Here is a 27,259-nt window from a genome sequence, read left to right as displayed (position 1 = left end):
GATTAAGAAAATGTGGCACATATACACCATGGAATACTATGCAGCCATAAAAAAGGATGAGTTTGCGTCCTTTGTAGGGACATGGATGCAGCTGGAAACCATCATTCTTAGCAAACTGTCACAAGAACAGAAAACCAAACACCGCATGTTCTCACTCATAGGTGGGAACTGAACAACGAGATCACTTCGACTCGGGAAGGGGAACATCACACACTGGGGCCTATCATGGGAAGGGGGGAAGGGGGAGTGATTGCACTGGGAGTTATACATGATATAAATGATGAATTGATGGGTGCTGACGAATTGGTGGGTGCAGCACACCAACATGGCACAAGTATACATATGTAACAAACCTGCACGTTATGCACATGTACCCTAGAACTTAAAGTATAATAAAAAAAACACAAAGAAACAAACAAAAAAAATTAATGCCAAAAAGCCCTATCAAAACCCTGCAATTACATGGAAGTTAAATGACCTGCCCCTGAAACAGAGTAAAGAATGAAATTAAGGCAGAAGTTTTTCAAAAGTCTTTGAAACAAATGAAAACAGAGATACAAAGACACAACATATCAGAATCTTTGAGACACAGCAAAAGCAGTACTAGGAAAGTTTATAATGCTAAATACCTACACCAAGAAGTTAGAAAGGTCTTACATTAACAACCCAACATTGCACCGACAGGAACCCGGAAAATAAGAGCAAACCAATACCGAAAGTAGCAGAAGAAAAGAAATAACCAAACTCGGAGCAGAACTGAATGAAATTGAGATGTGAAAGTCCAGACCAAAAAATAAAAACAAAAGTTTGTTTTTTGAAAGAGTAAGTAATATATACCACTAGCTAGATTCATAAAGAAAAAAGAGAGAAGATCCAAATAAACACAAGCAAGGATAACCACCAGCACCACAAAATTACAAGGAACCTGCAGAAACTGCTAGGAACACCTTTATGCATACAATCTAGAACACCTAGAAGGAAAGGGATGCATTTTTGGAAAAATACAACCTCCTAATGATGGCAGCGGCAAGGAGTCCAGAGTGGCTGCTGCCATCACATCGGCTGCAGTGGGGAGACAAGGGTGGTGGTGGCAGGAGCGGCCGCAGGAACAGCAAAGGCAGCAGTGGGACCCCTGTGCCCAGTGACCCCACAGCAGCCTACTGCACCACCCTTACCTTTGCATGGCCGGACAGGACCCACTTCCAGGCCCAGAGTCTCCGCTATGTCGGGTTCCTTTGTAGAAAGTTGGCCAGGGCCGCTGCACCTCCGCTGTGGGGAAACACAGAGAGGAGGCAGGAGTCCCGAGAGTCCACCCCTGGGACTCCCCCCGAGAGTCTGCTGTCCTGGTATCGCCCTGCTACTGCAATGAGGCCGCGCGGAGTCAGCTACCTATGGGGAAGCAGCGTGGTTAGACATGGAGGGAAGGGGATAGAGGGGTTCCAAGGCAGAGCTGGGCCTGGGGTGGTGCCCTGCTCCACGAAGTCAGTGGGAGCAGGGAGCAGGCAGAAGTCCCATCCTCCTGGGCACAGTTGCAGCAGGCCAAGTAATTGTGGTGGACGCAGGGCTCCCTGTGCTTTTGGGGGCCAGGAGCAGGCAGGAGCACTGCCTTCCTGGGAGCATCTGCAGCCACCCATGCGCAGCTGTTGACCCAGGCATTTCTGCAATCTTGGAGGCCAAGGAAGACCCCCACCTTGTTCCCACAGGCTCAGGGGTGTCTGCTCCCACTGTCTGGCCTCTACCCACTCTCGGAACACACTCCAGTATTGGAGAGTGGTTGACTCCAAGCCCGGGTGCTGTCATAGCCCAGTTGGATGTGTGCAAACTTGGGACAGCTCTGACACACCAGCCCCCTGCCACCTCAGTCCCCTCTGGACTTTGGGCACCCAGGACACAGGAGGGAAGCCAAGGGGCTGCTGAGGGTAGGTCGAAGCTGGCCTGCAGGCAACCCTTGGCAGTGACAGCCTTGGTGCTATGAAGGGTGGCAGGCGGTAGAGAGGCTCCTGGGTAGAAGAGGGTGGGTCCCAGCTGAAGCCCCACCTTCAAGCTGGGGAGGGCCTGAAGCCTGGGAGCTGGACTGCTGGTCCTGTGGACCGCAGTGGGAACTTGCGGTGCTTTTTCTGGGCCCACCCATGGCTGCTCATGGACCACTGGGCCTGCACTTCTTCCCATCTGAGGCCCATAAAACATCCTAGATTCAGACCAGAAGAGACAATGGGAGGAACAGCTACAGAGAGAAGCTACTCACCCCAGGGTCTGCTCTCTGCTAAGAGCTGAACACGCATCAGGAAACCCTGACTACCATGCTCAAGAAAGCTCCTCTTCATCTTGCTCACCTCCATTTGTCTACATACCTCATTCTTCCTGATGCAAGACAAGAACTTGAGACCCACCAAATGGCAGGGCTGAAAGAGCTGTAACACAAACAGTCCCAAAACAGACACCTTGCTCACCACCTTGTGTGCGACAAGAAAGACAGAAGAGAGAAAGAGAGAAGAGCTGTGGCCCTTCAAGGAGCCCAGACCTAGGAGCTCCCTGAGCCAGGGCTGTGACACCCTCTTTAGGGCTCTATGTTTCCTGGTGTCTCCAAGCTTCTGGGTGCCACTGTGTTCCCTGGTATCAGCTGTGGAAGTTGTTTATGGTGTGCCTGGTCCAGCTGCAACCTTGTAGAGAGCTGGGGCCATGAGGCTGAGGTCATGCTGGTGCCTGGAGCTGCCCACCCCATCGCAGCTGGTGTGCTAGGCCTTGCACAATGGCCAGACTACAGGCTTGCTCACACACCCATTGCTGCTCCACACCTGGCTCACCCTCGGCAGGCATGAGATCCAGGTTGGTAGCACAAGCCAAGCTCAGCCTGCAAGGCTGAGTGGTCAGAACGAGTCCAGAGGGCCGGAGAAAACCTTGAACAAAGGCACCATTGGCCACAGAGGTTTCCGGCTGGTACAGCAAAATCCCAAGGATCTCATAACACTAGGATTGAAACCCCCACAAATTTCAATCATGAACAGACCAATAGCCAGTCCTGAAAATGAATTAGTAATAACCAACCTACCAATCTATCAAAGCCCTGGGCCAGACAGATTCACAGTTGAATTCTATCAGATGTACAAAAAAGAGCTAATACCAATCCTACTAAAATTATTTCAAAAAGTCAAGGAAGAAGGACTCCTCACAACTCATTGTATGAGGACATAATCATTGTCATACCAAAACCTGGAAGAGACACAACAAAAAAGAAAACTTCAGGCCAATATTCCTCATCGGCATAGATGGTAAAATCCTCAACAAAATACTAGCAAACTGAATCCAGGAGCACATCAAAGATCTAATCCACCATGATCGAGTAGTCTTTATTCCCAGAATGCAAAGTTGATTAAATACATGCAAATTAATAGGTGTGATTCACACAGCAAGTACTAAAAACAAAAACCACAAAATCACTTCAATAAATTTTTTTTTTTTTTTTTTTTTTTTTGAGGCGGAGTCTTGCTCTGTCGCCCGGGCTGGAGTGCAGTGGCCTGCTCTCAGCTCACTGCAAGCTCCGCCTCCCGGGTTTACGCCATTCTCCTGCCTCAGCCTCCGGAGTAGCTGGGACTACAGGTGCCCGCTACCTCGCCCGGCTAGTTTTTTGTATTTTTAGTAGAGACAGGGTTTCACCGTGTTAGCCAGGATGGTCTCGATCTCCTGACCTCGTGATCCGCCCGTCTCGGCCTCCCAAAGTGCTGGTATTACAGGCTTGAGCCACCGCGCCCGGCCTTCAATAAATTTTAAAAAAGGTTTTTGATAAAATTTAACATCCTTTCATATTAAAAACCTTCAGTAAACTAGGTATTGAAGGACCACACCTCAAAATAATACAAAATAATGAGAGCAGTCTATGACAAACCAACATTCTGAACAGGTAAAAGCTAAAACCATTCCCCATGAGAACTGGAACAAAACAAGGATGCCCACTTTCACCACTCCTTCTCAATATAGTACAGGAAGATCTAGCTGAAACAATCAGACAAAAGAAAGAAATAAAAGGCATGCAAATAGAGGAAATCACATTATTTCTCTTCATAGTCAATATGATTCTTTAGCTAGGAAACTCCACAGTTTCTGCCCAAAAACTCCTAAAACTATTAACTTCAGCAAATTTTCAGGATACAAAATCAGTGTATAAAAATCAGTAGCATTTCTATACACCAGTAATGCCCAAGCTAAGAGCCAAATCAAAATGTAATCTCATTCACAATAGTCACAAAAAGCATAAAATACTAGGAATATAGCTAATCAAAGAGGTAAAAGATCTCTGCAATGAGAATTACAAAACATGGTTAAAACAAACCAGAGATGAAAAAAATTAATGGAATAACATTTCATGTCCATGTATAGGAAGAATGAATATTGTTAAGATGACCATACTGCCCAAAGGAATTTACAGATTCAATGTTATTCCTATCAAACTACTAATTACATTCTTCATATAATTAGAAAAAAACTATTTTAAAATTCATATGGAATCAAAAAAGAACCCAAATAGCTAAGGAAACCATAAGCAAAAAGAACAAAGCCAGCAGGGTCACAATATCCACCTTTTACTACAAGGCTGCAATGACCAAAACAGCATGGTACTGGTACAAAAACAGACACATATACCAATGGAACAGGTTAGAGAGCCTGGAAATAAAGATGCACACCTACTTACAACCTGCTGATCTTCAACAAAGTTGACAATAATAAGCAATGAAGAAATAACTCTATTCAATCAATGATGCTGTGACAAATGACCAGTAGTATGAAGGAAATTGAAACTTGAGTCCTTATTACCATATACAAAAAATTAACTGAAGATTGATTAAAGACTTGAATGTATTACCCAAAACTATGAAAACCCAGAATAAAATTTAGAAAATATCATTCTGGACATAGGCTTTGAAAAAGGTTTCATGATTAAATCTCTAAAAGCAATTGCAACAAAAAACAAAATGTCGAAGTGGGGCCTAATTAAAATAAATAGTTTCTGCATAGAAAATGGGAGAAAATATTTTTGAACTATACATCTGACAAAGAGCTAATATACAGAATTAAAAAGAGCTTAAATCAATAAGCAGAAAACAACCCTATTAAAAACTGGCAAAAGGCCGGGTGCAGTGGCTCAAGCCTGTAATCCCAGCACTTTGGGAGGCCGAGACGGGCGGATCACAAGGTCAGGAGATCGAGACCATCCTGGCTAATACGGTGAAACCACGTCTCTACTAAAAAATACAAAAAACTAGCTGGGCGAGGTGGCGGGCGCCTGTAGTCCCAGTTACTGTGGAGGCTGAGACATGAGAATGGCATGAACCCGGGAGGCGGAGCTTGCAGTGAGCTGAGAGCCGGCCACTGCACTCCAGCCTGGGCGGCAGAGCAAGACTCCGTCTCAAAAAAAAAAAAAAAAAAAAAAAAACTGGCAAAAGACATGAACAGCACTTTTCAAAATAAGACAATTAAAACAGAATTACCATGAATCCCAGCAATCCCATTACTGAATAGTTACCCAAAGGAATATAAATTTTTCTACCAAGAAGCACCTGTACTTGTATGTTCATCATAGCACTATTCACAACAGCAAAGGAATAACCTAGATGCCTAATATGGTTTGGTTCTGTGTCTCTACCCAAATCTCACCTTGAATTGTAATAATCCTCATGTGTCAAGGGCAGGACCAGGTGGAGGTAATTGAATCATTGGGTTGGTTTCCCTGTGCTGTTATCATGATAATGAGTGAGTTCTTGCAAGACCTGATAGTTTTTAAGTGCCTGGCATTTCCCTTGCTAAAACTCCCTCTGTCTTGCCACCCTATAAAGAAGGTACCTGCTTCTCCTTTGCCTTCCACCATGACTGTAAGTTTCCTGGGGCCTCGCAAGCAATGGGAAAATGTGAATCAACTAAACTTCTTTCCTTCATAAATTATCCAGTCTCAGGCAGTTCTTTATAGCAGTGTGAGAATGAACTAATACAGTAAATTGGTACTGAGGTAGTGGGGCACTACTATTAAACATACCAGAAAATCTGGAAGTCATTTGGAACTGGGTAATGGGCTGAGGCTGGAACAGTTAGAAGGTCTCAGAAGATGACAGGAAAATGTGGGAAAGTTTGGAATTTCCTAGAGACTTGGAGGGCTCAGAACACTGGAAGATGTGGAAAAGTTTGGAACTTCCTAGAAAATTACTGAATGGTTTTGACCAAAATGCTGATAGTGATATATACAATGAAGTCCAAGCTGAAGTGGTCTCAGATGGAGATGAGGAACTTGTTGGGAACTGGAGTAAAGGTCATTCTTGCTATGCTTTATCAAAGAGACTGGCAACATTTTGCCTTTGCCCTAGAGATCAGTGGAACTTTGAAATTTCTAAGTCGCAAAGCATTCAACAGAAAGCACCGCATAAAAGTTTGAAAAATTTGCAGCCTGAAGGTGCAGTAGAAAAGAAAAACCCATTTTCTGGGGAGAAATTCAAGCCAGCTGGCTGAAGAAATTTGCGTAACTAAAAGGAAGCCAAATGCTAATCACCTAGATAATGTGGTAAAGGTCTCCAAGGCATGTCAGAGACCTTTGCAGCAGCCCCTCCAATCGTAGGCCCAGAGGCCTAGGAAGAAAAAATGGTTTCACAGGCCAGACCCGGGCCTCCCTGCTATGTGCTGCCTAGGAACTTAGTGACCTATGTCCCAGACCTTCCAACTGTGGCTAAAAGGGGCCAATGTACAGCTTGTGCTATGGATTCTGAGGGTGCAAGCCCCAAGCTTTGGCAGCTTCCACATGGTGTTGAGCTTGTGGATGCACAGAAGTCAAGAACTGAGGTTTGGGAACCTCTGCCTAGATTTCAAAGCGTATGTGGAAATACCTGGATGTCCAGGCAGAGGTGTGCTTCATGGGTGGAGCTCTCATGGAGAACCCCTGGTAGGGCAGTGCAGAAGGGAAATGTGGGATTGAAGCCCCCATACAGAGTCCCTACTCGGGCATCACCTAGTGGAGCTGTGAAAAGAGGGCCACCATCCCCCAGACCCCAGAACAGTGGATCCAACGAGAGTTGCACTGTGCACTTGGAAAAGCTCTACACACTTAACACCAGCTGTGAAAACAGCCAGGAGAGGGGCTGTACCTTGCAAAGCCATAGGAGTGGAGCTGGCCAAGGTTGTGGGAGCCTACCTCTTACGTCAGTGTAATCTGGATGTGAGAAATGGAATTAAAGGAGATCATTTTGGAACTTTAAGGTTTAATGACTGCCCCACTGGATTTCGTCTTGAATGGAGCCTCTAGCCCCTTTTTTTCCCGACCATTTTTTCCCATTTGGAATGGGTGCCTATACCCAATGCTTGTACCCCCATTGTATCTGGTAAGTAATAACTGACTTTCAATTTTACATGCTCATAGGCAGAAGAGACTTGCCTTATTTCAGATGAGACTTTGGACTTGGACTTTTAGGTTAATGCCAGATTAAGACTTTGGGGGACTATTAGAAAAGCATAATTATGTTTTGAAATGTGAGGACATGAGATATGGGAGGGACCGGGGCAGGATGATATTGTTTGGCTCTGTGTTCCTACCCCAAATCTAATGTTGAATTGTAATAATCCCCATGTGTCATGGGAGGGAACATGTGGAGGTAATTGGATCATGAGGGCAGTTTCCCCCATGATGTTCTCATGATAGTGAGTGAGTTCTCACAAGACCTGATGGTTTTTTAAGTGTCTTGTGTTTCCCCTGCTTGGACTCACTCCATCCTGTCACCCTGTGAAGAAGGTGCCTGCTTCTCTTTTGCTTCCTCAATGATTGTAAGTTTCCTGAGGCTTCTCCAGCAAAGCAGAACTGTGAGTCAATTATACCTTTTCCCCTTTTTTTTTTTTTTTTTTTTTTTTTTTTGAGGCAGAGTCTCACTCTGTCACCCAGGCTGGAGTGCAGTGGCCGGATCTCAGCTCACTGCAAGCTCCCCTCCCAGGTTTATACCATTCTCCTGCCTCAGCCTCCCGAGTAGCTGGGACTACAGGCGCCCGCCACCTCGCCCGGCTAGTTTTTTGTATTTTAGTAGAGACGGGGTTTCACCGTGTTAGCCAGGATGGTCTTGATCTCCTGACCTTGTGATCCGCCCATCTCGGCCTCCCAAAGTGCTGGGATTACAGGCTTGAGCCACCGTGCCCGGCCCTTTTTCCTTTATAAATTATCTAGTCTCACACAGTTCTTTACAGCAGAGTGAGAACTTGTTAATACAATCCCCATTAATGGTGGAACACATAAAGGAAATGTGTTGTGTATACACCATGGAATACTACACAGCTATAAAGAAAAGGAAATCATGTATTCTGCAGCAACATGGATGGCAGCTGGAGGCCATTATCCTAAGCAAATTAATTTAGGAGCAGAAAACCAAATACCGTATGTTCTCACTTACACATGGAAGGTAAACCTTGAGTATACTTGGGCACAAAGATGGGAGCAATAGAAACCAGGGCATAATTGAGGATGAAGGGTGGTAGGAGGGCACAAGTCAAAAAACTGCCTTTCATGTAATATGCTTACTACCTGCGTGATGAAATCATTTGTACACAAAACCCCAGTGACACACAAATAAGCAACAAATCTGCACATGTACCCACTGGACCTAAAAGTTAAAAATAATAAATAAATAAATAAATAAATAAATAAATACATAAATAGATAAATAAATAAATACATTATTGGCATTTTAGGACTTATGTCTACCTCGTTATCTGTTTATTCTTTCTGCATCTCATTTCTTTTTTTTCTTCCTTTCCTTTGTTATACCTAAACATTTTGGAAATAATTTTTACTTATTTCTAGTATTTTGAATATATTTTGCATAGTTTTCTTAGTGAGTGCTTTAGGTATTGCCATAAATATACATAACTCATCACAGTCTAATGGTGTCAACATTTTCTCACTTTAAGTGAAATGTAGATATCTTACTTCCATTTAGGCCCCTTTACTCTCTCCATATTTTCAACATAATGGTCCCGAGTGATCCTGTACATAAACTGAACACCGCATCAGATAATGTAACTTTTGCCTCAACTGTAAAATATGACTTAAAAAATTCATTGGGTGAGTGATTAGCTATTACATTTACTTCTATTTTTACCCGTTCTCTTTTTCTTTTTCCTTTCTAAAGTTTTCATCTTTCTAGTGTCATTTTCTTTCTGTTTGAAGAACTTCCCTTAACTATTCCATAAGATAGGTCTGCTAGCAATTGATTCTCTTAGTTTTCCTTTTTCTGAGAATGTCTTTTTCCCCTTCTTGACTGAGAACAGTTTTACTGGATATAGGATTAGGAATTGACAATATATTACTTGCTGCACTTGAAAAACTATTGTACTATTTCCTTTTGGCCTTCATGGTTTTAGATGAGAAACTTGTTTTCATTTGAATTGGTGATCTTTATTATGCAATGTGCTGTATATCTGGCTTTTTTCTAAGAGTTTTATTCATCTTTAATTTTAGAAGTATTTTATAATGTTTCTTGACATCTTTTTTTTTTTTTCCCTTTTTGGAGTTCACACGACTTCTTAGATATATTGATTTATTTATTTCAACACTTACAGGACGTTTTTGGTCACCAACTCTCCAAATACTGTTTCAGTTCCTTACTCTTCCACCTATAATTGTGTAACTCTAAATACACAAATGTTAGGCCTCTTGTTATTGTCCCACAGATTCCTAAGGTTCTCTTTATTGTCTTTATTCTATTTTCTCTGTGTTGTTAACATTGAGTAAATTCTATCGATACGCCTTTATGTTCGCTGATTCTGTCCTCTAACATTGCCATTACACTATTCTAGTGATTTATTTATTTATTTCAGTTATTATATATTGCAGATCTATACTTTCCACATATTTAATTTACAAATGTAACTCAAATTTCTTTTCTATTTTTTCAGTTGTTTTCCTTTTTATTTTTTTCAATTTTTAACTTTTGTGGGTACACTGTAAGCATATATATTTGTGTGAATAGGAGCCTCATAACTCAGACTGGTACCTTATCCTATTGTGGTTGAGCTGGTATCCAAGATGTAAGACAAAGTCCTCTTTGCTCTTCCCTCTCCTCTGCTCAAGTGGAAAGAAGGGATCTCTTTTGAATCCACCAACTATGCAGCCTGGAGTTTGGGGAAGGGTGGTACAAGCATTCCCTTAGTCTTGTATGTCGCAGTATGTCTTGTAACCTTCGAGTCCACTGGCTCTGAGGCCATCTCAGCACTAGAACATGCCTAGAAGCATGTGGTCTAGACTGTCTTTCAAGTTTATTTCCAGGTGCAGAGCACTTTAGCCTATGTAGTGAGGCTTGCTGAAACTCATATTTCTACCACTGGGATGTGTGATTCCCTCTAGATAGGATTGGTCTATATGCTTCCTTCATGGAAGGCTGCCAGCTGAGTTCAATCTGGTTTTGCTTTCCACTGTGACAGGGCAGCGCTGAGTTCAATGCAATGTCTCATAATTACTGTGCTCTCCCTCTCCCAAGTGCACAGATTCTCACCATGCCACACAGCTGCTACTCAGGGTTGGGGGAGGCGTGTCAATGGCAATCCTAAGACTGTCTTTCCTGTCATCTTTGATGGCTGTTTTAGTGAAATGAAGTTAAAACTAGGTACTGTGAGTGCTCACCTGATTTTTGTTTCTTATGAAAGTACTTTCTCTGTATAGGTAGTTGGCAAATTTGATATTCCTTTTGAGGTGTGGGGGATGATTGGGAGAGCCTTCTATTCAGCCGTCTTGGTCCACCCTCCAAGACAATTTGTAATGGAATGTTGAAGCTCTTTTATGACAGCTCCTTTAAATCTTTGTCAGACAATTTAACATTTGATTCATCTCAGTTTTGTTTTTCTTGCTTATTTGATTTCTGGGGCTGCTGGACACACTGTACTATCCCTGCTGATGCCACATAAAAGGGGTACAAGGTACTTTCCTGGACTTCCTGCTCTTGTTGGCTGACTATTTGAAAGTAGGAGAGAAGCCTTGGGGCCTGGGAAAAACAAGGCTTCTCTGATGTTATCACTGTGAATGGGTGGGACTGCCCATGAAATCCCATTTGTATCACAGGAGTTTGATTGGCCCAGTGCTTCATTGCCACTACTGGCAGTGAGTTAGTTCACTACAGGGACCCGGAGTGTGGAGCAGAGTTTGGGATTCTCCACTATGTCTCTGTTGGGCTCCCTCTTTCCTAATCCTTTGACCAGGGAGAGCAGGTTTTTCTAGATTTTGTTTGTTTTTTTTTCCAGGTCACAGTCCTTTTTGCTGCCCAGTCCAAGAGTATACAGGAGATAAAAAGGACACCTAGGAGGAACTCACCACATTGGCATTACTCAGGTCTTTATCCAGTATGCCTTTAGAGTTCTTGTATCATTGTATGTTGAATAATTTCCAGGGCTTTAGTGATATTAAGAATAGAGAAGGCCGGGTGCGGTGGCTCACGCCTGTAATCCCAGCACTTTGGGAGGCCGAGGCGGGCGGATCACTATCTCAGATCATTGAGACCTTCCTGGCTAACACGGTGAAACCCCGTCTCTACTAAAAATACAAAAAATCAGCCGGGGGTCGTGGCAGGCGCCTGTAGTTCCGGAGGCTGAAGCAGGAGAATGGCCTGAACCAGCGAGGCGGAGTTTGCAACAATGAGCCGAGAGATATCACGCCACTGCACTCAAGCCTGGGTGACAGAGTGAGGCTCCGTCTCAAAAAAAAAACAAAACAAAACAAAACAAAAAAAAACAGTAGAGAAGTAGCGAGGCAGAAAATAGTGAGTCTATACCTTCTAGTTTCTGAACTGGATGCCCCCAAACTTATTTTAATGTCTTTTACTATCTTTACCTTCTTTTCCTTTGTATATATTTTATCAGCACCTAATATTTTCTGGGTATTTAACTGGTAGAAGTGAAAAGTGAAAACTTTTATTTTTTTCCTCACTATTTTGTTATTTTCAATTTGCTGGTATTCTCTCTACTCACAGTGTCATTTTCTTGATAATGTGTGTTCTAGAACCTTGCAGTTCTTCCAGAAGACGCAGTGGTCTATTTGTGCTTCACCGTGTCAAGTGACCAGAAACTGAAGTCTTTGTTTCAAAACCTCTGTAGCTCAATGTTTCTAATCTCAAAAATTCATTGCTGTACTGCAAATCACTTGAATTGATTCTGTATTTTAGCTGCTAATAGAAGGGCTTTCCGGACCCACAATTTCCAGTTGAAAAAGTACTCTGCTATTTTACATGCTTATAGGTTAATATTTTCCTAAATAAAATGTCTTCTATTTTATTTTTTTCTCCTACCCCCCGCCCCCCACTGCAGATGATTTATCTGGCTCGTAATGCCAAGGATGTTTCAGTCTCATATTACCATTTCGACTTAATGAATAATTTACAACCTTTTCCTGGTACCTGGGAAGAATATCTGGAGAAATTCATAACTGGAAAAGGTACATGGACTTTATCTCAAAATTGATAAGTATTTTTTATTTTAATAATACTATTAACAATAACTGTTATGACTTCCAAAATATTTATTTTTCCAACCCAGTGAAAAGTATGTTCAAATATTATCTAAAAAATTAAATCTAATGCATCTAATATTTTACCACGACATTCAATTTATAAAACTAGTATTAATCATTGGCATACGAAAGTATTCTATAATCTGTTCTCAGTTACTAGAAATCCATTCTCAGTCCCTACTCGCAATAGACATTGTTTAACTTGCTTAAGCAATTAGTTAGATCTGTTAATGCACATGTTATATATTTATAATACTTAGATAAATAGTTGATATGAGTACTTTGTAAGATAATGGTTTTCTTCTTTATGAGACTAAACATAACTTTTTGGAGGTCAGAGTATTTTTGTCTGAAATGCTTTCTTTGTACTTGACATTAAAAAATATTTGATGTTTATATATCCATAACTAGCTAATTTTACTTTTTAAAATTGGCCTCATATTCTCAGTTCCTTTGGTTACTAAATTCCACAAAATATTTTCACAATTTGATTTACTGTTCGGACAGAAATATTTAATTTGATGAATGTTTATGAAAATAGACTTTTATCTGGTTTTAGTGGCCTATGGTTCCTGGTTTACTCATGTTAAAAACTGGTGGAAGAAAAAGGAAGAACACCCAATACTTTTCTTGTACTATGAAGATATGAAAGAGGTAAAATGATAGATATGGATTCTGGATAATTTCCCTACTGCATCATGGTGTAAAAGGATTGATATTTGCTTTTCAGCTTAGTCTATGGAGTCCAAAATGCTAATTGCTTTGCCTATTCACAATGTGTTTTTACCCAAATCTTGCTATAATGACTTTCTAATTGTGAAATCAATTATTTATTTTTATTTGTGTTATCTCTTAGCCACTGCATTGTAAGTGACCACTCTTTCTTCTGCAATTATTTCCTATATTTACCAGGATATCACACACTTATGGTTATCCTCTAGATATCTACTCATTAATATTTTAAAATTGTTTTTTAAAATTGTTTGCTATATTTGAGTTACCCCTTTCACGTTTACTGTTTTCACAGCTATTTATGTGCTAATCATCCGTTATCTGTGCCTCCATTTTTACTTCTACCTCTATTTTCTAGTCCATGCTTGTATTAAATTTAACACTCAAAATTAAACTTATTTTCTTTCTCTCCAACATGTAATCTTTTTTCTATTTTATTCTCTCTCAACAATAAAAGTTATTCTTATTCTCTGTTTCCTATATTTCGCACATTCAATTGGTTCAGATAGTGTATCTACTGTATCTTTCAAAGTATTCCCTCCTTTACTTCCTCATTACCTCACTCGTGTAGAAACTTGTAATCATCTATCTAGTATGAAGTAGTATTAATTAAATACAACTACAAATTTTCATGCCACCATTATGGAACTCTTCTACTTAAATTGGCCAAATACACACAGAGACACACACAACAGGAAAACATGTTGAAATTAATTCCTTTACTTATAAAATCCTGAACATATAAAGTAGAATACTTTCAGATCTACAATGAAAATTACAAAGATTGTCTTCTTTGTAACTACATCCCAGTACTTAATATAGTGCATACCACATAAACAGGGGCTCAAAGTTACTTGCATGGATCATTGATTGCTTCAATAAATAAATGAGTGAGTGGTAATATCCAAAACTTTAATGGCATTAATCCTACTTTGCATAACACAGAAATTTGACTCCATGTGAAATATTCCTTGCTTTAGTTAGTTTTGAGAAACTCCCAGGGGTTTTTCTTGTATCTTAGCACAAAGAATCCTCTGAGTTTTTATTCACTGGCCAAGTTTTCCTTCTCCATCACAGTTGTCCACATCCCATAAAGAATCTGTGATCTATGTCTTATCATTGTCCCTTTATACAGGGTTTGAGATTATTAATGTTAATTTGCTCACACCATACAGCTGCAAAACCTTGCATGGTTTATGAAACTACTGTAACAAAGTGATACATCTCTTGAGAGCTTGTTTAGCCAGAGATAAGGTATAAATTCTTCATAAGAGAGAAAATTATTCCAGCTCTCTAACAAATATCTGTCTTCATGTTTTGGACAGCAGAGCAGCACTTAAAAGCTTTATGAAAAGAACAATTTTAGCTTCTGGCAATAGTCCCTTTTCTCCATAAGACTAAGAAATACATTTTCTCTGTTTGGCTGTTATTCAAATTCCAAATCAACCATTACACTGTTTCCCACATAATATTTGAGACCATTTCTGTCTTTATTTAGCTAAAATGCTTTATTTAAATAAACGTACTCATTTTGATTTATAGTCTAACCCGGTTACCTTTTTAAGCATATCCATATATTTTCAGTTTCCTTCAAACTTGCAACATACATTGCATTAACAGACAATATTTTTCTTCTGCCATACAATCATTTGTAGATAATGTTATAGAGAAGTTTACTACAACAACAATAATGGAAGAAAATTATAGAATATATATCAATAATAAAATTTGAAAAAAATCCAGTAATTTACAACATGCTTATACGTTTATAAATTCCTAATAAGTGAGGTAAAAGAGTAACAGATCAGGGGAAGATTCAGACCAGAGCCAGGTCTCTTTCACTTCCACTGGTCTGTAGAGTAACACAGAGGTTACCAGCCTTTTTGGCACCAGGAACCGGGTTTGTGGAAGACAATTTTTCCATGAACAGGGTGCAAGGGGGCTGTAGATGGATGGTTTCCAGATGAAACTGTTTCATCAGATCATCGGGCATTAGATTCTCATAAGGAGTGTGCAAACTAGATCCCTCACATAGTCAATTCACAATAGGGTTCATTCTCCTGTGAGAATCTAATGGCACCACTGATCTAACAGGAGGCAGAGCTCAGGCAGTAGTGCTTGTTCCTCCACCACTCACATCTTCCTGTGTGGCCCAGTTCCTAACAGGCCACTGATTGGTACTGCTCTGCGGCCAGTGGGTTGGGGACTCCTGGACTAATATCATCATTCATATTTTAGGATTAGCCAAATTATTCTCCAAATATTTTTTACCCCAAAATGAAAATGTTCTCAATTTCCTGTCCATCTATGTGTTTTCCTATCACAACTACTATCTTTTCTTTTGGGCTTATCCCTGCTATCATCACGTCTGCTCTTTTACTCATTCTAACCACTGACACACCTTAAGTTCTGATCTCATTCTTCTGTCAGAGAGGACTGACATAGAAAATAAAACAGATATTCTTGATTTTTAATATTTTATGATTAGTTTATTTAAAACTTGAGAAAAATAAACCCAAGCAAATATGGATTTCCTATACTATTCAGAGTTAACATTTAGAAAAACAGATTATAAATGTTTTGTAAGTATTCACATTGTGTGAGTTACTTGTTTATTGTCTTGGGTTTTATCTGCTAATAGAATCCAAAGGAGGAAATCAAGAAGATCATTAGATTTCTAGAGAAGAACCTGAATGATGAGATCTTGGATAGGATCATCAATCACACCTCATTCGAAGTGATGAAGGACAATCCTTTGGTAAATTATACACATCTACCAACTACAGTGATGGATCATAGCAAATCCCCTTTTATGCGTAAAGGTAAATACTTTGCTGGGTTTAATTTCTCTTTTGTACTTTCTCATGAATTATCATGAGCTAAGGATTAGTTCTGTGATCTCTACTAAGTTGCTTAGCCTGTTTAAGCTTCACAGTAAATACATACAACCAAAAGTTGCTGAGATTCAAAATTATTAAATGAAACAATGCATTTAAATCTATTACTGGGATATCTTGAATATTTGATAAATATTTATTTTCCTATTTACTACTGTGCTAAATGAGAGTGCTTTTGACAATTCTGATGTGAGCAATTCCAAATTTGTCCTTCTTACTCCCTTAAATCTTTAAGATGGCATAGATAAGCTTCCTTCCACTCCTCAGTGAAATACTAATTTCACTTAGTACAGTACCATAGTCTTTAAAGTCCCTATATCACTTAGAAAACCATGGTAATCGCATTAAAATTAATTCATCAAAAGGAGAAACTTTTATTTGACCTTATAAGAAGTTTTAGCCCTCTACAAATACTGTTTAAACTATTAGTAACATAGAGTCCAAATTTAACTTAGAAGAATATGGCATTTACTGTCGAAATACATTACTTCCATTTAAGTAGTCTGTTTATTGTGGCTCATTATACATAATATATGTCAAAAATGTGTTAATAATAACAATACATTTAACAAATTATAAACTTAAATAACTTTGAGAAGTTGTTCACCTAATAATGCCACAATCGGTTTTCAATATCCTTGATTGAATTTGGGGGGGGAAGGGTAGAATTTCAATTTATATGCTAGGAAGTAATCGTAACCTTAGGAATGTATTGTGCATATGAACATATGAAACAAAACCACTGATTTTGAGTAATATGATAGATATTTTTTAAAAGTTGTTTGTTAACTTATTAACGTAGCAAATAGTCCTAGTGTTTTCAAATTATGCTCTTTCTTTTCTAAAACAATACATTTAACCTATTAAAATAACTTACAGAGTATGAAAGCAGGTATATTTTCATCAAAATTGTATGCATTATAAGTTTGAGCAAAGAAGACTGATGTATATATATCTCATCTGTATGCTTATACACAGATGTAAATGTATGTGTATGTACAGTCATCCCTTGTTATTGTGGGGGATTGGTTCCAGGAACTCTGCCTCTGAATATACTAGAACCTGCCTGTATGAAAAATTGGCACTCCAAACATGTGGGTGGGTTTCTCATCATGCAAATATTGTTTTTTTATTGCTTTTAATTGGAAAAAAAAATACTGCATATGAGTGAACCTGGCCAGTGCAAGTCTGTATTGTTCAAGGGTCAATTGTGTACATGTACATATATATTCTTTTTCTTGGTAGAAGAATCAGAAAATAAATCTTTATTAAACATGGCAAATTCTCACTCTGATAGATACCTGAATATAATTTCCCAGAAATTTTATCTCAAATCATATGAAAATTGATGCCATTTCATGACATCTAATTATGGTGTAGACATAAAGAAGACAAGCTCGGTATCTGGATTCTATGGCTTTTCCAACCTCAACAGAAAAAAAGCACGTGCTGTTCTAATATTGAAGACAGTCTTTATATCCCCTCTCTAGGGGGTTAAGAACATACTTTTGTGGTCAGATTGATCTGAGGTTTATACAGGCTATGCCATTCCCTGAACCTATTACCCTGAATATATTAATTAACCTGCCAAAGCTCTGATTACATCACTGGCAAAATAGACAATATAATAACACCTGTGGCACAAGTTTCTGGGGAGGATTATGGTAAATGATATGCAAGTATTTAGGATATTTTCTTACAATAAATAATGCATACAGAAGTAAAAAGTATTATTAGTCTAAATAGTTTGAGAATTCCTTCTTCCTTCCTTCCTTCTTTCCTTCCTTCCCTGATGTATCCAGTAAACAGAGTACTCATTAATTAATTAATTAATTCATTAATTCATTAATAAGAAAAACTTCTTCATGAATACTTATATACAGCACATATTCTTTAAAAGATTCAAGGGTAAATGATACATATCTTTGACTCAAGAAGCTCACTATGTAGTGCAAGGGGCATGTACATAAATGAATGCTGAAAGAAGTGAAGTATGAACAAATGTGCCAGGTACACTGAATTTTGAAAGATGCCATATTAGATAAATCAATATTATTATTATGAGGGTGGGATAGATTATGTCCAATGTTTATTCATATGTCCTAAATTATAACAAACAGAAAAACCTGGCCTTTGACCAGCATTTGTCGTTTTTTTTGTGAAGCAAGCATGTTTGTGTATATTATAAAATTTGTATGCAGATCAGATCACTGGAATGATTTATGTATAACTTTTAGTTGCTTAAATCTGTGTTCTCCTCTGTTTTTAATGACATCCTTATGGATGCATTAGCCCCAATATGTTTATGTTGAACCCTTAGTCAACCCTATGTTGAATTCCAGAGCTATTGACATCTGGTGAACATAGAACAAAATGTAACAACTAGGGAAACAACCATATCTTTAAGAATGTTTTTCTTTTAAAAGACTTGGGAGTTTTATCAAACCACTGTGGATTAATATAACTTGCAATTTAATATGATGTGTTAAAATATTAAGATTTTTTCTCTAAAAATATTGGCAGTACATTAAAAGTTTATTCATTTTCCAAATATGTATTTATAGATATCCAAGTATGAGAGATTAAATTTAAATTTTATCCTAAAAGATTTACTTTAAAAAGCATGGTTCCAGGATGTTGTGTATTTCATAGTAATGTTATTATTCTCACCTAAATTACAAATAAAGAACAAGCCTAGTGAATTTAGGAAAAACAACTATCATCTCCATATCATAGCATCCTTGTTTATAAATTCTAGGAAGTGATACTTATCAACTTTTTATTTCGCAGTTTTGTTGTGCTGATGACTAATTTTTTGTCTGGTTTCCAAAAGTTGCTTTATGAAATAAAATATGCCCTGACTATTGATCCAAGTGCTCAGTGATAACCTCATGACCCACGGCCAATAGAAACAGTGAAATTATCACTCTCAGGAAACTATTGTAAAGCTCAGGAATTTAAACAAGAAAATTAGTCTTTCTCAGAATGCCTCTTCAAATGTCAGACTCTATTTAGTTATAAGCCACCTTTCCAGATGGAAGAAAATTATTGAATTTTTAAAAGGCTTAAAAATTTAAAGCTTAATACAATTCAAAGGCTGTTTTAATTCATTCAAATAAAATGAAAGTCTTTCTTTAGTCCTTCTAACCTTTTCCTTTGGTATATACTGCTTTTTCTTCTTATGGAAATATTTTATTCTTTCCTATTTTTTTTTTTTAATTTATCTTTAGGGATGGCTGGTGACTGGAAGAATTACTTCACAGTGGCCCAAAATGAGAAATTTGATGCAATTTATAAGACAGAAATGTCTGAAACTGCACTTCAATTCCGCACAGAGATTTCACGTGTCTAAATCACAAATCTGAAGAAATAAGAGATGGTCTGTAGTTGATTGAAACGAGGGCAGTTATGAATTGATTTGGGCAATCAAATGAATTTATGAAGGAGAATAATATGCTTTTAATATGTTGATTCTTTTCAATGTTATTAATCAGATCCCAATTTTGTTCCTTTGATTCTGAGGTTCCAAATTCTCTAAGGCTAAAGTTCATTGTTAACTTTTTGTAACAAAGAAACAGTGTAACCACAGGCTCTTCCTGCCTTTTTCTACACTAGAACTAATAAGAAAGAAGGGATTTATTTTACTTAATCTCCCATATATTATGATTTAGAATTAAGTTCCCCTCCCTAGTGCCATGGTCCAAGAAATGCTGTTTTCATAATGAGACTGTATTTCCTAACTCTGCCCCAATTTCCCTTTGCTGAAAATTTGACCCAGGACACTGTGTTCCACTGCTGTCTACCGAGTTTCAAGTTGTTCTCTGAGTCATAGCTCATCTTCCTGCAGTAACTCTAATTGGATAACATAGTTCATGTCCCCGATCGTGTAGTTCAGATTTTGGAAATGTTTTTTCTATATCATGCCTAATGTCTAAGTCTCCCAAAGGCAAACATCTACAATAGTCTCTGTAGGATTCTTTCCTGGGAACTGGAGCCTTGTTCTGAAATACAAACCTGAGGGCTGTGACCTGCTTCCTATGGGGAGTCCTCTTTTTCCCAACAGACCCGTTTGAACTTCAGAGAAATCACCTACTGCTGTGTTCTGGTCACCATTTGGAAACTTCAGTTACTTAATCTTATGTTTGAATAGATGTGGATACTTTAATAGCACCTTTAATACCCTAGACATAATCATAACCTCTGCAGAATATTTCCCAGTCTGGTGCCCAAGGAGGACTCTCTAGACTGAATTTCCACTCTGCCCTCCTGACCCAATGTTCCTTCTACTTATTATTACGTGCTTATGTCTATTTGCTTGGCCTCTGATCTATGGTTTTTTTTTTTTGACATTTTTTCATCAACTCCAACTTTGCATTAGAAGTAGTTGTTTATATATCCATTTGCAACAAAGTATTTTTCCTGAGATCAGATCACAAGTGCCACGTTATATGCCAAGCCATGGTTCTCAAGCTGAAGGTAGAGTACCCTGGGCCCTTACTTGTTCTGAAATGGGTGGGGATGGTGGTTCAGACACATTGCTAGACTTTCTGAGTCACAACTGAGGTAGCTATGGCTTATGGCATTTTGACTTCACAGGTGAATCTCTGCTGTCAGCCAGAAATAGCTAAAATAGCTCCTTAAGCTGTAATGTTTCTTTTTTCCAACCTCAGCAAAGGATTTGTCTAATGTTAACCACAAACCCCATAGAAGTAGTACACCTATTATTCTGGAGATAGTTGATTCTATAGATTTATTACAATATGTGTTATAAAGTATTTGAGTATATAATTTGTGTTTATGTTCCACAGAAACATATTTTATAGGAGTTAATCGTGACTATCTAAAGGTATTGTGAACTAGTTCCAGGTTTCTCCAATACCCTTGTCCACAAGAAGTAAACTAAAATCATGTATCTATTTCCTCTATTATCTTTATTAAATAATAAGTTAGTGTGGCCTGAATATATATGGATTTCTGGTATTATAGTCTATTACTGGGGGAAAAAACACCACTAAACTATCCTCTAATCTGTGGAATAGATTAGCTACACTTTCTTCACTAGCAAGAAAAAATAATTTCCACTTTTTCTAGTTTTACTATGTAGAAATAAGTCTCTGTAATTCGACTGTATTCAACAACTTAGTAAGTTGTAATTATGCCTCAGGTATGGTTCTATGCACTGAGTGAAGAGTAGAGATAAAAATAGAATTTAGATTTTCGTTTACTTTTTTAATAGGTTGTTGCCTCTTATATATTTATTCTATGATGCAAATGTCACTATCCTAATTCCTCAGTTTATGTTTAACACCACACAGTGGCACTTGTATGATTCAAATACATTTGATATCCTTTGAAATCATTCAGAATACTGCACAATTAATTTTTCTAAAACAATGCTTTTATCATTATTTCTCCTATTGAATCATCAGTACAATTTCCAGATGAAGACACTTAATCTCATATTACTATCTTTCTCTAATAGAACCATGATGTAAGGATAGTGATAACAAATATCTGACAATGATATGATTATTTCCTCATCCATGGAAATTCTCCTTAATCAACTAAAGGGCTATTTTCTAAAAAGCCAAAGCATTGCTTCCAAGAACTTTTCATCATGACATGGATAGACACTCAGATTCAGACACTCAAAGGAAAGTGTCAAGTATTCCCTTTCACTCCACTCTATTCTATTGTGTTATCTTCCCAAATTATTTTCTATCCACATTCTTCACTCCCTTTCCCATTGACCCTATGTTCTGTGTGACAAAAATTGCATCATTTGTGGCTTTTGAAGGTTAAGTATCATGCCCCATTTCACCATTAATAAACATACAACTCTTCTCCATATTTTGTAACTCCTTTCATACACAGAAAAAAAATAGTATAATTTCTTCAAAATGCTTGATATTAATGATATATGGGAAAACAATTATTTGGTGCAGTGATCTTTGGATAACCGGGAAAGGCCAGGGGAAAAGGAGAGATACTGGTGGTGATCAATGGACCCATGTATAAATTGTTTTTATTATGTAAGCTGTCTTCACACATGTCTTATTATGTATGATCATTGGAACTGTTTTGTATATATGTAAAATTTCCACATTATTTAGGCATTACTTCTAGCAACAAAGTAATCCTTTTTTAGCTGTCACTTAATGAATACAATACAATATAATGTATTGTATTTTGCTATAGTAAACCTATTAATGACTATTTGTGTGCCATTATGACATTTAGCTGGCTTATATTTTGAAATCTCATGTCTGTTTTTTGTGGCTATTTTAATTTTCCACCCTCAAAATATAGACGAGTATCTTTGTAGTAGGAAAATCATAAAGATTAACAGCTTCTTCCCTAGTTAATAACCCTGCATATTGTTTTTGTGTATGGAGCAGGGGATAAATCAGGAGGGTATTTGAGGCAACATTGAAGACCAAGCAATACAGAACAAAAGATAAGAGCACAAAATCTGTAATTATAAAGTCATTTTAGAATTAGGTCTTTGCCACTTTCTAGCCATGAAAGCTTGAGCAAGTCATAACTTTTTTGTGCTCAATTACTTATCTGTACAATGTAGACAATGAATATTTCTTGCAAAGATGAAATAATGTATAAAACAATTAGAACAGTGCCTAGCATACTTCAATGTGCTCATTTAATATTAGCTGCCATGAAAGTAATCATTGAGAAAATCTTGAAATTGTATTTATTTAAATGGGATTGAGGCATCGGATTTCTTGTTCCACACTGCTAGCTGGCTTCAAAATGTACAGATATTTTGCAAATTACTGGGAGAAAGGAGGTTTCTGGCTTCGTTACTGTTTCCATTGTTCTTTTGTTGTTTGCTACCAAGTTAAAATTTTCACATGTGTCAAGTACTCCTGCTTAAGGCATTACTTTCAAGTACTTAATATTTTCAATGTGTGTCAATGATCATCATTCAATAGAAAAGCACAACAACACTAAAGATTGGAATAACACTGCAAATGACGTATAGGTTGTAATAATCTAGCTATTGAAAAAAATAAAGATGAGTTACCTACTGTGACATAGGTAGATTGAAATTTCTCAGTGGGAATTTTGTTACATGGGGAAGCCTATTTTTTAAATTTTAAATTTTTATTTATGTAATTTATAGAGCAGGTTTTTGCCATGTCGCCCAGGCTGCTCTCAAACTCCTGGCCTCAAGTTATCCTCCAGTCTCGGCCTCACAAAGCACTGGGATTATAGGCATGAGCCACCCTGCCTAGCCATAAAGTCTACATTGTCAAACTTAGCATTTGGGTGTCATGACATTCACATATATATTCTATCAGTAATGCTTTGTAATCATTTTGGTAGCAATTGGGAAAGTCCATGTGTCAGCATTTTTTAGAAAATGCCAGTGGACACATAGAAAATGATTTTCAAATGTGTTTGAAAATCTTAAATGCAAGTTTTCTTGGCCCTATTCAAATCATAAGTTTATTGGTCAGGAATGTGGAAATGGCTAAACCCAAATGGGTTCTATCTCTTACTTTATCATCTTACCTAAGGCTGATCACAGCCTTTTCTCATTAGTTTACAAGAAGAAATAATTTTCTTAATCATTATAGAATATGATAATATAATTACATATACACAATTGTGTAATTTAATTCAACATTTATATGATATGTAGAATGATATATAATTATTATATTTTATATTTTATTACCATTTTAACTGATAATTTATTCGATATCAGACAATGCTGTAGAAGTGTCAGTATATTTCATTTTAAAGCAAGCAAACTGAGACTTAGAACTGGGATTCAAGTATAAGTCTGTTTGTCTTCAAAATGTCATTCAACATTACATGATACTTTGTAGAATTATATGTAAATAATCAACTTCAGATATTAGATTACCTCTCAAACATGTCATGGAAATAATTAAGTAATGGTGCCTAAGCTGACAATGCTAAATTTACAAGTTCTTTTCTCTCTTGGAGACTTCATATTGCAAGGACACTGCCTGAGAACTTATGAAAATTAGATTTGTGCGTATTTTTTCTCTATAAACTATGTCATAATTGGTGCTTGTTTATAGTCTTAAATAATGATGGCAATTCCATAGTTCAAACTCATTCAGGTTAATTTGAGTTTCAAGTGTTGATTTTAAAACTTACTCGTTAGAAAGGAATGTCTCTGGTAAAATGCATAGAGTCCCAACAAATGATTAATAAGATAATGCAGTCTATTCATAAGAAGGGCACTAACTGTACCTTGTCCTGTTCTCTTCTATTGAGAGAAAGAGAACAAGATGTCACAAATCTTATGAAAAAGCTTCTCCTGTAACTTTGAATATGGGAAAAAAGGAGAGGGAGCAAACTATTTTCTCACAACTTGCATCCTCTATGTCCCCTCCCTCCCTTCCTCTAGAACTATTGGCAAGAGTATCAAAACTGCTGTGCATCTTAGAAGTTTTTGTAAAAGAAAGATTCTTGTAGCTCTCTCTAGAGATTCTGATTAAGAAAGCCTGGAGAGGGACTCTAATTTACACATTTTATAAGACACCAGAGGTAACTCAGTAGCTTTATTATATATTGCAATTTCCAAGTGATGAAGATGAACTACTCATTTTGCAAGTAATAGATAGCCAGATTTAACAGCTACAAAGTAGCTCCTTTTGTATGAATGAAATTCATATTTAGAAATGCAGAAAAATAAAATAATGAAAACATAAAACTTAAAGCCAATGCCTAAATATAATTGAAGGGAAAGAGGAAGTTAAGTGAATCACATAGCTTAAAACTGGCCTTTAGACAAATATGCAGTGTGTTTCAAAATAAAATAAATGGGCAACTCTCCCAGTACAGTTTGCTTAGTGTGTATACTATTCATTTGCTTAAACAATAAGTATACATTGGGCTTCATTGAGAACATTTTTTTCTTATTCCCTGGGTAATTATTTCTTGCACTTTTCGAAAGGTAAGTTTCTGAATAGATTAGTATGTGATAAAACTATATTCTACCATTGGTAACGCAGAAGCCTGTGTTGTTCTTATTGTCATATTTTGAGGTCTTGGACTTGAACCACACTGGGCATCTGCAACAAAGCCAAAATGTAAGGAAAGAGATAGCAACATATAATAAAAATACATAGATATAAAGTCTGTTCAGAGCAGCCTAGTGGTCAAGGCGTATTTTAGGGGTACCAAAATTTCATCTCAATATCTAAATTTTTCATGGTCATTGAAGTTTTACCTTTTTTTAAAAAGTATAGCATAGAGATAGAAAACTCCAAAAATCATAGGTATACAGAGAACCCTTCCAAATAAACACATCCGAGTAACCAGTTTTCATATCTCTATTTAATCAATATTTAAGAAATAGAATACTACCAGCATACCAGAGCCTCACTCTTCCTGTCAATGTTACTCCCAATGGAAACCACAAGTCTGATTTCTAACACCATGGATTACTTTTGCCTTTTATTTTGAAAGTTATGTTAATGGAATCGTACAGATGGACTCTGTGGACTTTGTGACTTTTTTCGCTCAACATTGTATTTTACTGATTTATCCATGTTGTTGCATGTAGTTGTAGTTTTTATTTTTATTATTATATAGGATTCCATGGTGAGACTATACCAATATTTATTTGCTTTTGGTAAGCATTTCAAAATTTTGAGTTTGGTTTACTACAAATAGTACTACAGTGAACATATTATTTACATTTTTGGTATATATATTTTAGGTGCATTTTCCTTGAGTGCAGCCTAGGTACTGATTTACTAAATAATGTGATGTGCATAAGTTTAAGATATACCACCATATACTTTTCCAAAGTGGTTATATTGATTTAAAATTATACCAGCTATACAAAAGCATTCCAGTCCCAGATTTTATACTTATCACCTATTATTTTATATGATTTTCATTTTAGTCATCTTGGTAAATGTGTATTAAGTTCTGGTTATAATTGATATTTCACTGCTGATAAATTTTGAGTCAGTTTTCACATTAATTCATCATATTTCTTATTTGTTATACCTCTTTTGTGAAGTACCCATTCAAATCCTTTGTCTAGTTTTTTATGTGTTGCCCTATTTTTTTCACTGATTTGAAGAATATGCATGTCTATTTATGAGTGTGCATGTGCATATGTTTGCTTACACATATGTACATATTTTTATGTAGGGTAATTATTTCTTCCACTTTTTGAAAGCTAAGTTTCTAAAAACATTAGTATGTGATAAAACTATACTCTCTTATTGTTTCACCTGAATTGTTCTTATTGTCATATTTTGGGGTCTTGGGCTTGAACCACACTGGGCATCTGCAACAAAGCCAAAATGTAAGGAAAGCAAACAAAAAAGGGATAGAAACATATAATATAAATAGATATAAAGTCTGTTCAAAGCAGTCTGTTCAAAGATATCTATCTATCTATCTATCTATATAGATATCTTTCCTTTTTAAGATTTTTAGTATCTTTGCTCTTTTCAAGCATCTTACTTATTTTCATATTGTCTATAGATTAATATTAGGGACTAGGCCGGGCGCGGTGGCTCAAGCCTGTAATCCCAGCACTTTGGGAGGCCGAGACTGGCGGATCACGAGGTCAGGAGATCGAGACCATCCTGGCTAACACGGTGAAACCCTGTCTCTACTGAAAATACAAAAAACTAGCCGGGCGAGGTGGCGGCGCCTGTAGTCCCAGCTACTCGGGAGGCTGAGGCAGGAGAATGGCGTGAGCCCCGGAGGCGGAGCTTGCAGTGAGCTGAGATCTGGCCACTGCACTCCAGCCTGGGTGACAGAGCAAGACTCCGTCTCAAAAAAAAAAAGAAATATTAGTGATATTCCTATTTCATCCTCAATATTGATGCTTATTCTCGCTCTCTTTCTAACTATATCTTGCCAGGTGGTTGTCAATTTTATTACTCTTAAGAAACACAAAACTGTTGGCTTTTTTGATATTGCATCTGCTATTTCATCTGCTTATTCTATGACTTGAGTTTTTAGTCACTTAACAGTGCCTTTTGGTATTATTAGTCTTAATATTGTTCAATTTATAATTTTTTTCTGCAGAGTAAGCATTTTGTACCCCACATAAGAAATATTTGTTAGCAATGAGGTAATATATATATATATA

The 27,259-nt window shown here is 37.4% G+C and overlaps 1 protein-coding gene across 1 annotated transcript in view; it reads left to right on the top strand.

Annotated features, from left to right (window-relative positions):
• SULT1B1 (sulfotransferase family 1B member 1) overlaps positions 1 to 22,332 on the top strand; it is a 39,956-nt gene extending 17,624 nt beyond the window's left edge. The window contains exons 5-8 of the mRNA XM_017861404.1: positions 12,310 to 12,436; positions 13,071 to 13,165; positions 15,885 to 16,065; positions 19,371 to 22,332. Of these exons, the coding sequence (XP_017716893.1) occupies positions 12,310 to 12,436; positions 13,071 to 13,165; positions 15,885 to 16,065; positions 19,371 to 19,492 (525 nt within the window). The 3' untranslated portion in view covers positions 19,493 to 22,332. The remainder of the gene's footprint in view (positions 1 to 12,309; positions 12,437 to 13,070; positions 13,166 to 15,884; positions 16,066 to 19,370) is intronic.
• Positions 22,333 to 27,259: the final 4,927 nt, after the last annotated feature.

The sequence above is a fragment of the Rhinopithecus bieti genome, unplaced genomic scaffold, assembly GCF_001698545.2.
Source record: "Rhinopithecus bieti isolate Rb0 unplaced genomic scaffold, ASM169854v2 scaffold_60905, whole genome shotgun sequence".
NCBI classification, from domain to species: domain Eukaryota; kingdom Metazoa; phylum Chordata; class Mammalia; order Primates; family Cercopithecidae; genus Rhinopithecus; species Rhinopithecus bieti.
The sequence above is the reverse complement of the archived record's forward strand: the minus strand, read 5'-3'. Positions and strand labels throughout refer to the sequence as shown.